General features: G+C 42.4%; 1 protein-coding gene across 15 annotated transcripts in view; it reads left to right on the top strand.

Moving 5' to 3' along the window:
- CFAP74 (cilia and flagella associated protein 74) overlaps positions 1-12,016 on the top strand; it is a 37,998-nt gene that overhangs the window by 12,525 nt on the left and 13,457 nt on the right. For all 15 annotated transcript variants that reach the window (XR_014949776.1, XR_014949775.1, XM_085558787.1 and 12 more), the window contains 9 exons: positions 1,444-1,510; positions 1,920-2,009; positions 2,129-2,302; positions 3,063-3,210; positions 4,117-4,229; positions 4,688-4,810; positions 5,806-5,927; positions 8,641-8,769; positions 11,745-11,832. Coding sequence is in view for 13 of the 15 variants with exons in the window: in XM_085558787.1 (XP_085414913.1) it covers positions 1,444-1,510; positions 1,920-2,009; positions 2,129-2,302; positions 3,063-3,210; positions 4,117-4,229; positions 4,688-4,810; positions 5,806-5,927; positions 8,641-8,769; positions 11,745-11,832 (1,054 nt within the window). In the remaining 2 variants the exon portion in view is untranslated. The remainder of the gene's footprint in view (positions 1-1,443; positions 1,511-1,919; positions 2,010-2,128; positions 2,303-3,062; positions 3,211-4,116; positions 4,230-4,687; positions 4,811-5,805; positions 5,928-8,640; positions 8,770-11,744; positions 11,833-12,016) is intronic.

The following is a 12,016-nucleotide window of genomic DNA, read 5'->3' as shown; positions in this document are numbered from 1 at the left end:
GTTTTTGACCAAAAATTAAACAATGCTTTTCAAAAGGCCTAAGTCTTTCATTGCTGTAATTGCCTTTCAAAGTACTCTCCAAATATCAAGAGTTGTGAATGATTTTTCAATGTCTGATAAATTAATTAACTTTTTACAATTAAAGTGGTTACTCATACATTTACCAGCTGGATAGCTAACAAAAATAATCTAAGATTTTATTCTCCATCTTCATGTTATTAATAATTTGATCAGCAGAGCACAGACCTGTGGACACTGATCCTACACTCTATAATTCTTATCTCAGGTAGAACCAGACATAAATTGCTTGTTACAAAATAGTTTTGCCAAATATTTTGAAAATACCCAGCACATCTACACTGTCATGGTGTCACTGTCCTCAAAATCAGTGCACAGGTATTTACAGACATAACACTTGAGAGCTGTTATCAGTGACAGGCACTGGATTTGCTGATAAAAAGCTTTATTCCAGTGGTTAAAATGAGCAGTACTACACCCCATGGAGCCTCTCCTTAGCAGAGTGGTTCTGTGTGGGTTTGTATGTTTGGCAGTTTGTGCTCTAAATCAGAACTATTTTACCAAGGTAACATTTGAAATAAAGAACAATTCCTTAAAGTCTTTCTCAGAAGAAACTGCCAGGGGTCTGTTCAGAAGGTCAGGATGCAGTTGCTTATTCCCTGTCCACATTTTAAGCTCCTGAATTCTGAACTCTTTCCCTTTCTGAAAAAATTCATTTTGCTTTGGTTTGAGTTTAATTTTGTTTTGATAAAGCTGTGAAGGGCAACTGTGTTCCATGTCTCACTTGGCTTAGGGGCTCCCATGGCTGACAATACTTCCTTATCTCTTCTGGCTCCTCTGCCAGACAGAGCAGGGCTCCAGGAGTGCCTCAATAATTTCATTTACAGTGCAGCTGTGAAATGTCTTGTCTTCTGATGGGCATTTTCCCTGCCTCACACAGACCATGAAATGAGTGGCAGATTCTATTCAAGATAATTTTGATACAGCTGGCAACAAGCAGCACATTCTCTAATAATTTACAGCTCCCTCCTTGGGTTTCTCCTCTTCATTTTATGTTTGGCCAGGGGAGATGTTACAGAGCAACATTAAAATGGATAATGGGAGAACATTGTCTGACTGTGCAGTTCCACCTCTTCTTGCTGATTTTGAGCTTCAGCTTCACCTCCTTGGCTATAGTTCCTGTCTTGCCTTTTAAAAGCACTTCAAGTCTTTCTGAATAAAATCTCAATAAAGAATCAGCCTTTGTTGTTTCCAGTTGCAGCAGGGTTCTGTAGCCTTTCATTAATCTGTCACTCATTCTGACTTTTCTGATAATTAGTCCAAGTGAGGGGGAAAAAAAAAGCAATCTGCCATTATTACCAGAGCAGGAGCTGGGTGTTCCATCCACAGCTTTAATTTGGATTTTTATGTTAATTATCTCCATAGTTTTGACCCACCTGGCAAAATGTCTTCTGGGATGTCCTGTGAATTCCTGGTAACATTTAAGCCAATGGTAAGTGCACAGTGAGGAGAATCCTAGTATAGACCACTAGTCTGATTAAAACCATCATTAATTGAATTTCTTAACTGTTAACAAGAAAAAAACGATATTTTTAGAAGAGCTACTGTTGCACATGGACAGCTGTGTGCATGTTCAAGCTCTGATAAATTGTCATAAGGCAAATTCTGAGGGCATGTTTGGACAAATGCCTCAAAACGAGAGCAAGTTTCCAAATATTTATAAACTTGCCCAGCTAAAGTTAAGCAGGCTGTCACAAAAATTGTCCTAAAGTGGAAACATAGAATCAGTAAAGATACATTTTAATATGGTACTCAAAGAATGAGTGAAAATATTATTCATCAGACTACATAGGCCAAGTCTTCTGAAATTGCTTAGGATTTTTTTCTATTTTGTTTGCTAGATAAATGAAGGGCTGGAAGGAGAAGTCATGTTTATGGCCCAGACAGGTTCTTTTTCTGTTCCACTGAAATGCACAGTCAAGACCTGCATGGTAAGGGACTTCTTTTAAGCATGTGGATAATATAATTATTATTATAAAAAGCGGATGCTCATTTAATTGACATTAGTGCTATGTAGGCCAGTGGTAATTAATGGTTTATCTTCTCACAGCTGGCTCTGGATAAAGAGTGCATTGACTTTGGCAGCCTTGTGGTGGGAGAGACAATTTCACGGACCATCAGCCTGACAAACAGCGGGGCTTTGGGAGCCAGATTCAGAGTTCAGACGTCAGCAGGTGCCACAAGTACCCTCAGAGCAGCAGTAAAAGCTGCTCCTGCAAGAGTGGTGGGTTCAAAAGCACTTCCCTAAAGGAATAGAAGTGTTCTGCTTTGGCAAGTGTGGTGGAGTTGAGCAGAGTCACAAAGCAGCTCAGGTCAGAAAGGACTTGAGAAGATCATCTGGTCCAACCTTTAGTACATTTAGGATGGTATAAATATAATCTGTTAGACCCAAATATTGGAAGGCAAAAGCAATTATTTTGTGAGGCATGGAGAAACCAGCAATGCTGATTTTTTAAAGTATTTTAGTAATTTATGTCATGATTCCTATTTTTTCCACATTCATGACAATTAGGAGAAAATACTTCAGTTAAAAGAGGAGATTCTGACAGAGTCATTAAAAATCTCAATTCGTGGAAGGCAGAAACATGTGAACTGCTGCAAAACTAGCAATCAAGTGAGGGGTGTGATAAAGAGAGGGCTGGTTTCACCAGACTTAGTTTTGACATAAAACTGCCTGGGTTTCCACTAGAAAAATTGTTGGTTCTGTTAATTGTAAAGTAACTGGCACTACTCTGCACTGCTTCTGTTACATTATTTACCTGTTTGGGGCAGCCAGCAAAGGATTCAATCTGCTCATTGATAAAGGTCTTGTCGAATGTGCAGTTCTTGGAAAGTGCAACACATTTCTCCATTTATAATGTGGAATTGTTGCAAGAAAACCAAGTCTGATTTGCTTAAAACTTTTGTTGTTTGGGTAGAACTGGAGCTGGTGCAAGGCAGAGGAACAGCCATGGGAGAAAATCCCTCTCTGTGTTTTCTAATAGGTCACTGAAGATCCCAGTGCCTGTGACCCTGAAGAGAAAGGCAGCACGGGCCCTGTGGCAGCTGGGGATCCAAACAAGAGCTGTGCTGAGCCCAGGGAGGGGATGACCCCCTGTGCAGCCCAGGAGCCCAAGAGCAGCAGTGCCACAGGTGAGGTGACGCTCTGGAATGCAGCCCTGCACTTCCCCAGGCCAAGCTTTATCCAGCTGTACCCTCCTGTAAAGAACTGAGCAATTCAGTTTGCAAAGTTACTCAGTAAATTAAGTAGCTCATCACTCCAGGAGTAATGTTATATTTCTTTGTATGCTGCCTCACAGAAAATGACTAAAAATAATGTCTTGACACCATTATATCAAAAGCAGCAGAGAACCTCACTGCTCATTAGTGATCAACAATTCAGTCTCAGAAGAACACAGAACCCAACCAGCTTCAGAAATTGCAAAATTGTTAACATCATCCTTGTCTCAGCAACTGAATCCCCACTTCTCAGAATAGCAATCCACATGACAGGTTTATTTTTATAGTCTGTAATTCTAGGAATAAGGAAGCAGAAAGATGAACCTCCTCAGACATTTTCCATCTCATTCCTAATGTTTACTATGTGCTTAATAAAATCCAGTCTTGCAGGAGAAAGACTTTCTTAATTTGTTTCTTATCTATGTTTTTTAACATTTCTTCCCAATATTGATCATTCCAATTTTAGGAAGCTGAAAGTTCCATGGAAAGGTTGTGGGTGGTTTTTGTAGGTCCTTCTGGCTGCATTCCTTTATCCCACTGAATCTGCTCTTGAAGGCCATCCCCACTTCCAGCTGAGTCTGTATTTTTGAACCATTCATGTTGTTACTCAGTGGAAGGCTCAGGTAGAATTCCAAACTAGACTAAAGCTGGATAGCCAAACAAATATTTCCTTCCAAACATTCCAATTTTCCCATCATGGCTATGCATGCCTGGATTTGCAATATTGACTCAGATTAATGTACTTGTGCTTTGTTGGATATTGTTTTTGATGGACACATCCAGCATTTTATTTTGTTTTGTGTTTGTTTCTTTCCCCAGAACAACTTGGTCCAAGAGAATTAAATAACAGATCAGATCTGGTCACAGACAATGCAGATAATTTAGTGGAACTTTCTCCTGAAGATATACCAACTGAAATTATGCTTGGAAAGGTAATGAATGTCCTGAGATACAGACAAGATTTCACTAGGCTGAGCCTACATCAAATAAATTGCTCTGGTGAGAAATGCTTAAGTACATGGTCATTCCAAGCCCACTGGACATCACTGTATCACAGTTAATTCTTAAAATTAAATAATTTTTCTCCTTTTCTTTGATCTATAGGGACAAAAGGTTCTGTGCACATTCACATTTCCCACATTTAATTATTTTTTTTTCTGCTATGTGGTTCTGTGGTTAAACAAAGTCTGGTGACAAGACACAAGGAGGGATAGGAAGAATGTCTGGGAAATGTCAGATTTGAGCTATATTACTGTTCTGATTCTGATTTCTCCAGTGTATAGTGAATTCAATTTAGTTACAAACCAGGTGTAGTAGAGTGTGTGTATACTGAGTATGTACAGCCTCTTTTTTAAAATGCAATTTCTAGAACTTCACTGTTGTTGCTCAGGTGACTGAGGGTGAGATTGGACCCTTCAGCTCAGTGAAAATCCCAGTCCTGTTTGTCCCAGCTGTCCCTGGGGACGTGAGGGCAGAGTTTGTGATCATGTTTGACAACCCAGACTGCAAACCAGTGAGTGACCTGCTTCAAAACATGTGTGAAATAGTTTGAACTCTTCTCATTTGTGCTTTTCTCAAGAATTTTATATTAGGTAGTTTTATGGAAGGTAGCTTTGTAAGTCATAGCTCTTATTTCTGATGCAGGATATTTATTAAACCTACTAATTCTCTTAATTTCTATGCAAATAATCCTGATATTCACATTTTATCAGACATCCTATTGGAAAACATCTCATGTCCTGGAAACAAATGTGGAAGTATTCTCCCTTATTTCCAACCCACCTAGTTTATTTTCTTTCTGATCTATCAGAATTGGAATTATTTAGCAGGCAGTAGTGAAGCTGATGTGTGAAAGCTGGAAGAGATGACAACTTTAGTTACCACTTCAGCATATTGTGATTCTAAACTTTATTGGAAGCCAAATTCTGCTTGGAACAGTTCGCAGAAGCTTGCCAAAAACTAAAGACAAACTTCCCAGAAGCTCAGCAGCCAGTCTTGGCTGTCCCTCGGGCTGCAGAAGGAGCTGCAGACACCTGCTGAGGCTCCGTGGGCACCTTCTCCTCCAGGATCAGCTTTGCAGGGCTGAGCTCTGTGGGCCCTGGTGCCAGACCCGGGGCACTGCAGGGAGCACAGCCCTGTGCTGCCTTTCCTGCAGTTCTGTGCTGCCTGGATGAGCTGCAGCCCCAGGGGAGCCTGGACTGGGGCCCATTCACTTCAGCTAAAGGCATTTTAAATGCTTCTTTTCAATACCATGTGCAGATGCTCTTCTTTCATGTTCCCTGTCAAAGAATCCGACCCAAAGTATAATTGTGTTTCTCTGCTGGGGCACTGTAACATCTTGGGTTTGCTTTGCAAATTATTTTCCTAGGTCTGCCTCATTAAAGAACCTGTTGCACTACAAATTATAAAATATTTTACTCAGCTGAATTGATAGCAGAAATCCTTGCTGTAAGTCAGTAAGAATCTGAGACTGACAGAACTAATCCCCTGCCATTGCTGCCCTACCAGCTGAGCTTCAGTGCTGTTGGAGTTTCTGTGGATGTGCCCATCTGGGTGCCCCAGCCCAGTGTGGACCTCAGGATCTGCCTGTACGATCGACTGTACCAGGACAGCGTGGAGGTGCGCAGCAGGTGAGCTGCCCTGGGGTGCCCCTGGCCTTGGCACTGCCCTGGGATGTCCCTGGCCTTGGCACTGCAGCTGAGCTGCCCTGGGGTGCCCCTGACCTTGGCACTGCAGGTGAACTGCCCTGGGGTGTCCCTGGCACTGCAGGTGAGCTGCCCTGGGAGTGTCCCTGGCCTTGGCACTGCAGCTGAGCTGCCCGGTGGTGCCCCTGCCTTGGCACTGCCCTGGGAGTGTCCCTGGCCTTGGCACTGCAGGGCCACATTCCAAAACTCCTCTGAGCTCTGGAAAATTTGAGCATCCTGCTAAGTCTGACTCCCAACACCAGCCTGAGCTATGAGGTAGCCACACACCTCCCCACTCCTGCCAGATTCCCGGTGTTGTTCCTGTTCTTTGGGAGAGCTGTGAAGCCCCTAGGGAATAGCAAATCCACAGTTTCTTCGCTAAACATTTAGGGAGATAAATGTATCTAAAATTAAGTGCACATTGGGTTGATTCAGCCGGGAAATTTTATGTAAGAATATTTTGTTGTTTATCAGTTATTTTGCATTCAATTAAAGTCCTGTGGGGACTTATGATCTGGAAGCTGGTTTCATGAGAGTCTTTCCAGACCTGAGATTAGATGCTGGATAAATCACATCAGTCCTTTTGCATTCACTCTAAAATGGGAAAGGTGCAGCTTTTCCTGACCCATGGAGGCATTAAGGTCTCCACTGGAAGGACAGATTCCTCTGATTACACAGAAAATGAGCAGACAGTGATTGACAGGGGAAAATATCTGCGTGTTTCAGAGTCCAAGTCAGTCACATCTGAGGTCTGGTTCTGTTTGCACCGTGATATAAAGGGAATATTCCAGCTCCTTGGCTTCTGGAGATTTCCTGCTATTAAAAGTAGTTATGGGAACATTTAATTGTCTTCAGGTGCTGGGTGTCTTCCCTCCACCTAATGCAGTCACTATGGAATTCTTATTTTAACAATTTGCATTTCTTAGAGTCTATTTCAATAGGATTGGGGTGGGTTTGTGGGAGGGTGGGGGAGAGATTGGTTCTATGGAAGGCATCCATTCTAAACCTCTTACCAGAATTACAGACTGCAGAGATTCTTCACAGTTGGAAAGAAATGAGTAAAGCTGTTATCTCAAAAATTCAGCTTACAGATATGACAAGCACAAGTTGTTATGTAAGTGATTTTACTTGGTCTAGATAACCCAGGGATAAAACTTGTAAGTATAGAAGCAGAATAACTCTCCTAATAAAACTTAAGAGTTCAAGGGGATCTCAAAGATAGAAGCTGTCAAATTGCTTAGGGCAAAACTTCTTAACTGAGGGAAAAATCCTGCTGATCCTTTGCCAAGTTTCACTAAATTAAGAGCACTTAATATGTAGTAGCCTGTCCTTAGCACCTTGGTAAGTCAAGGCTTTAATTTATCACCCAATTTCCATAATTAGGAAAAATGGCCTGTTATACAGTCAGGTGGGCTGAAATTCAGTGTATTTCATGTGCAGGAATACCATGTGTCAACTTTTTATCCCGCAAAAGTGGATTAATTTCATCCTTCTCTTGTGGCCTGAGCAGTTTCTCCCTCCAGGAGCTCCTGACACATCCCTTGTGTCAGGAGGAGGATTCCTCCTGGACCCTGCCTGTATCCCACTGGCTCTGACTTTTAGGCTGTAGCACAAGGTGAAGATAAAGTTTCCAAGTGAGTCAGATACCTCTAGAAGTGGAATGTCCCGGCAAGCTCTAGTGAATTGTAAAATATTGCTAATATTGGTTTTGTTCTGGGTTTTAGTTGTTTGGGTTATTTCCTGGTCAAGAAGACCATGATAACCAGGCAGCAAAAATAAGCAGCATAAAGGGTGAAAGTGTCTTATAAGAACTGTGTTCAGTAGAAATAATTTTAAAAAGTGATTTCTTCAGCAGGTTATAATCTGCACTGATTTGATGAAGTAGTATATAATTCTCTTAGATTGTCAACAGTCAGAAATCACTGCAGGCTCCCAGCCCCACTTGCTGTAGCTGTTGATTTAGAGGAGACCATCTGGCCTGACAGCTTGGAAACCAGTCCAGGGGAAGGAGAATGACAAGCTGAAATATTTGTAAATTGCTCGGCAATTTTGCACTTAGGCATAAAATTCCAAAGCAGGGGATGATCCATGGCTATTGCTGTGCTATGATAGGGCCAGAATTCAGTAGACAGGCAGAGGATTCCTGGCTTCCAATGAGCCATTCCCAGGGCAAATTGATCCCAAGGTTTAGCAGGGGAGTTGGCAGGACCAGCTCAGCCACGCTGTGACTTCCAGCCCTGCAGAATCTCTGCTGGTGGAGGACAGGTTACATCTGCTTAAAGAAATCACCAAGGTTCAGTCATCCTATTGATCCAGTGTATGTTAGGAGCAAATAATCAGCTGGTGTTTCACAGTAGCTTGGCTTTGAGTGCCCCTGACTTGACTTAGCACTGTGCTGAGCTCTGACAGTCCTCTTTGGATCAGTTTGTGCGCTGTTTGCTACAGCTGGGCTTGTTACAGAACTTCCAAGTCTTGTTTTCTGTACTTAAAAGAGAACGCAACTGTGTGAGCTTGCTATAGCAGTTTCCCATGCCCATCATTTTCAAAGGAAGCTTGGGATCGTTCTGATTACAATGCAGGGGTGGGGGCAGGAGGGCTCAGACTCCAGAGTCACTGAAGTGGCCTCAAAGCCACCTGAGCACGTCTGATGTGTTTGCAGAGCAACAACCACGCTGCGTTTGAAGTTTGAGGTGTGCAAAGAATTGAGCAAGCACATGGAGCTGCTTCCAAAAACAGGCTACATCCAGGCTCAGTCATCCTTCAGTGCACAGCTCAAGTTCCTGCCCAGGTAACCAACATTAATCCAATTCTAATCTTTCAGGATTTTGGACAGTGCCAGTGGAAAAGCTGAGCAGGCTTGTTGTTCCCTCCTGCTGTCGAGGCTGGACCTCACAGTGCTGCTGCAGTGCAGGTCTGGTCTCCCCCATCCCCCTGGGAGCTGCCAGATGCTCCAGGAGGAAATGAGCTTGGCTGCCAGGGCTGTGAGGCAATGTCCCCCTGTGGTGACAGCAGCGCTGTGACAGTCCGAGCTCTGTCCCTGGTAGGCTGCTCCCGTTCTGTGGGAAGCTATTCCTGTCCAGGAGGGAGGCTACTGAGGCAGGTGGCTGCTTCATGGATCACTGATTGAATAATTTCTGGACAAGAACTCCTGTGCTTGCTAATTAAGGTGAGAGTGGTTGGGCTTCCTGTCCATATCTCTCCTCCCCAGGTACATTTTTCTCCAAATGATGAAGGTATTGAATGAATTTCACATGGTGTTTTATGTAACATCTCCTGATGCTAAAAGCTTTATCCCAGCAAGTTTTGCTTCTCCATTTTACCAAACATCTACAAATACAAAAACAAATACAAATACAAACATAGCTCTGTGATAGGAAACAATTCCAATTGCTAAAAAATTAGACACCAGAGCTCCCATTAGCCACTGTTCATTTTATTTACTTCATCATTGCCATCCTATATAATTTAGCAGGACATTCCTTTTCAAAAAATAATTAATGACATATGGAATTCTGTGTCTATGGCTTTGACTGCTGCTGCAAACCTGTTGCTTCTTTGATGTGGGTTCTTAGTCCTGTGGATGTGTGTTTGGATTCTCACAGATGTGCTCAGCACCTCTGGATTCTATCCTGACTGCAGAATTTTCTCCAGGTTGGTATTCAAAGAACTAAACTATTTACATACATGGTATTTAAAGTACTATAACTATTTACAGTTCTTGCAGCATCTCAAATCCCATCAGTTTACAACAACAGTAACATGATGACATATTGCAGTTCCTGAACTTCAGCTGCTGCAAGGCACCATTACCTCTCTGAGGGGATGGAGGCAGAGCTTGGACTTAGAACTTTAATCTTCCTTTAAAAATGGGGAAGCTTCAGAAAGGGGATTTGATGAGATTAAGGCATTTCTGACACACAAAATAAGTATCTGGCTGTTTGAGGGTACAGATCAGTTTTAAAGACCTGGTGCAGGGGGAGGGCTGGGAGCTGAGGGGAAGCACTGAGCCAGTGACACATTTCCATGAGGCCTCTCAGTGAGCTGGCATTAGGAGCTCTATTAATAGAGCAGCTGTGTTACAAGTGACACCAGAAGGGAAAAGAGCCCCCCACTCAGCAGTGCTGAGGGAACAGAGAGCTGCCTGAAGGCTTGGGAAGTCCTCCTGAGTGTTCTGGGCACACAGACCTGCTCAGGCAGGTGTTCCCAAACCCAGCTCCTGGGAGTTTGAAGCCAACATTTCCTGTTTAGTTGAAGGCAAGTTCTCTACCCTTCTGCCTTTCAGAATTCCCAAACACCACATCCTGTAGTTCCCTGCATTTGGAACTTGTCCTGCTGGCAGGTACTGGCAGTCTAAATCTGATTTGCCTTTTGTGCTTCTCTTTAATTGTACCATTATCATAGAACTTTCTGAAAGATTCCAGGACCTTTTCCCCAAGGTACAGCAGCTAATTTAGAGTCCATCCCTGTGTCCATACAGTTATAAGTATTTCCTTCCCCCTCTGGATTATGATGAAATAGATTAATTTCTTCTGCTATTCAGATGTCCTGTGACAAAGGAAAGCTGATGCTCTGCACCTCCCTTGCACTTAACCTCAGCTCTATGTGTAAAGAACTTCCCAACATCTTTGAACATCACCCTTATTGCAAAATAACAGCAAGATTTTGGATCACCATGGTGACTGAGTGGGTGTTATTTTTATTCTTTAACAATACATTAAAGAGTTCCATGCAATTCCATGAGTAGTAGTAGAACATGAGCACTGTGGAGACCCAAGAAGAGGAAGCAACTCACTCTGGTGCTCTGAGATATAAATAGAGCAGCAGAGCTAAAAATGCTCCAGGTTTGTATTGTCTTGGCTTGAAGCTCTGGAATGGAGTTTGTGACAGCAAGATGCTTCACCTACAGAAAACCTGCATATTCCTTATAAATTCTTAGGCTGGTTGGTAATCAGGCACTGCTGGGCTCCAGGTTTGTTCACTTTATGTCTCTGCTGTGGGAGACAAAGTGGTTCTGCCTCAGGCTGATCATTAACCTCAGTGGCCACTGCCTTGGCTGGGTTGGTGACATGCTGGGGCTGCAGCAAAAATGCACAGGGTTTATATTGATTAGAGAGTAAGCTTTTAATTTTACAGAATTTTAAATGACTGGATGGCATTTAAGGGAAAAAAAAAAAAAAAGGATAAATGGATGCTGACCTCTGTGACTGCCCTTATAAAATGCTATGTGTGTCCAAAATCCTGTCTTTAAAAACAACCAAAAAACCCCCATATAATTGTACAAGGCCAATCATTCTGACATCACTGCCTTGCAGTCCATACCCTCTTGCTCCGAGCATTGCCTGGGGGTGCCAGGCTAAAGGAAATCTGGGACAAGTCCAGAATATTCTTGACCTGACTGCATCTTCTTTCCCTTGGTCAGGAGGTGGGACTTCACAGGTCACTGATTTTTTATTGGCATTTTCTTCCACCATTCTTTTTCCATTTTCTCTACTATTTGAATTTATCTTGCAAGCAGAATTTTAATGAGAATCCCCTTCAGTGAAGAACTGGTGTTGATACTTAACCAGGTGAATCCTCCAATTTGAGGACAATTAAATGATGATTAAAAGCTGTGAATAATAAAACTTTCAGACCTTAAGTTACAGGATTCAGTTTGTTTTTCTTTCTGTTCATAAATAATCCATCAAAAGTTCATTATTCCCCTTAGTGAGAAAATAGAGTGTTTTAATGGCACTGACTGGATTTGTACTTTTGGGTTTTCAGGCAGTCCCTTCCTGAAGATGCAGGGAGCTATTTCAATGCAGAGACAGGAATCCTGGAGGTCCCAGCGACAATCCTGATCGTGGACAAGGTCGGGGATTTTTGTGATGCTGATTATCAGACTGACAGTTTATGTAAATTATTTTTAGTGAATGTTCATTTAATGGTACCTAATTTTAGATTAGTTCTTTGCTAATTGAGGCTCTGTGATAATAGTAAAGGATGCTTAAAGTGCTAATACAGGTTTGATTGTTTTTTCTTGTCTCATGTTTTCA

Source organism: Lonchura striata, chromosome 21 (genome assembly GCF_050655825.1).
Source record: "Lonchura striata isolate lonStrDom1 chromosome 21, ASM5065582v1, whole genome shotgun sequence".
Classification (NCBI taxonomy): Eukaryota; Metazoa; Chordata; class Aves; order Passeriformes; family Estrildidae; genus Lonchura; species Lonchura striata.
The sequence above is the reverse complement of the archived record's forward strand: the minus strand, read 5'-3'. Positions and strand labels throughout refer to the sequence as shown.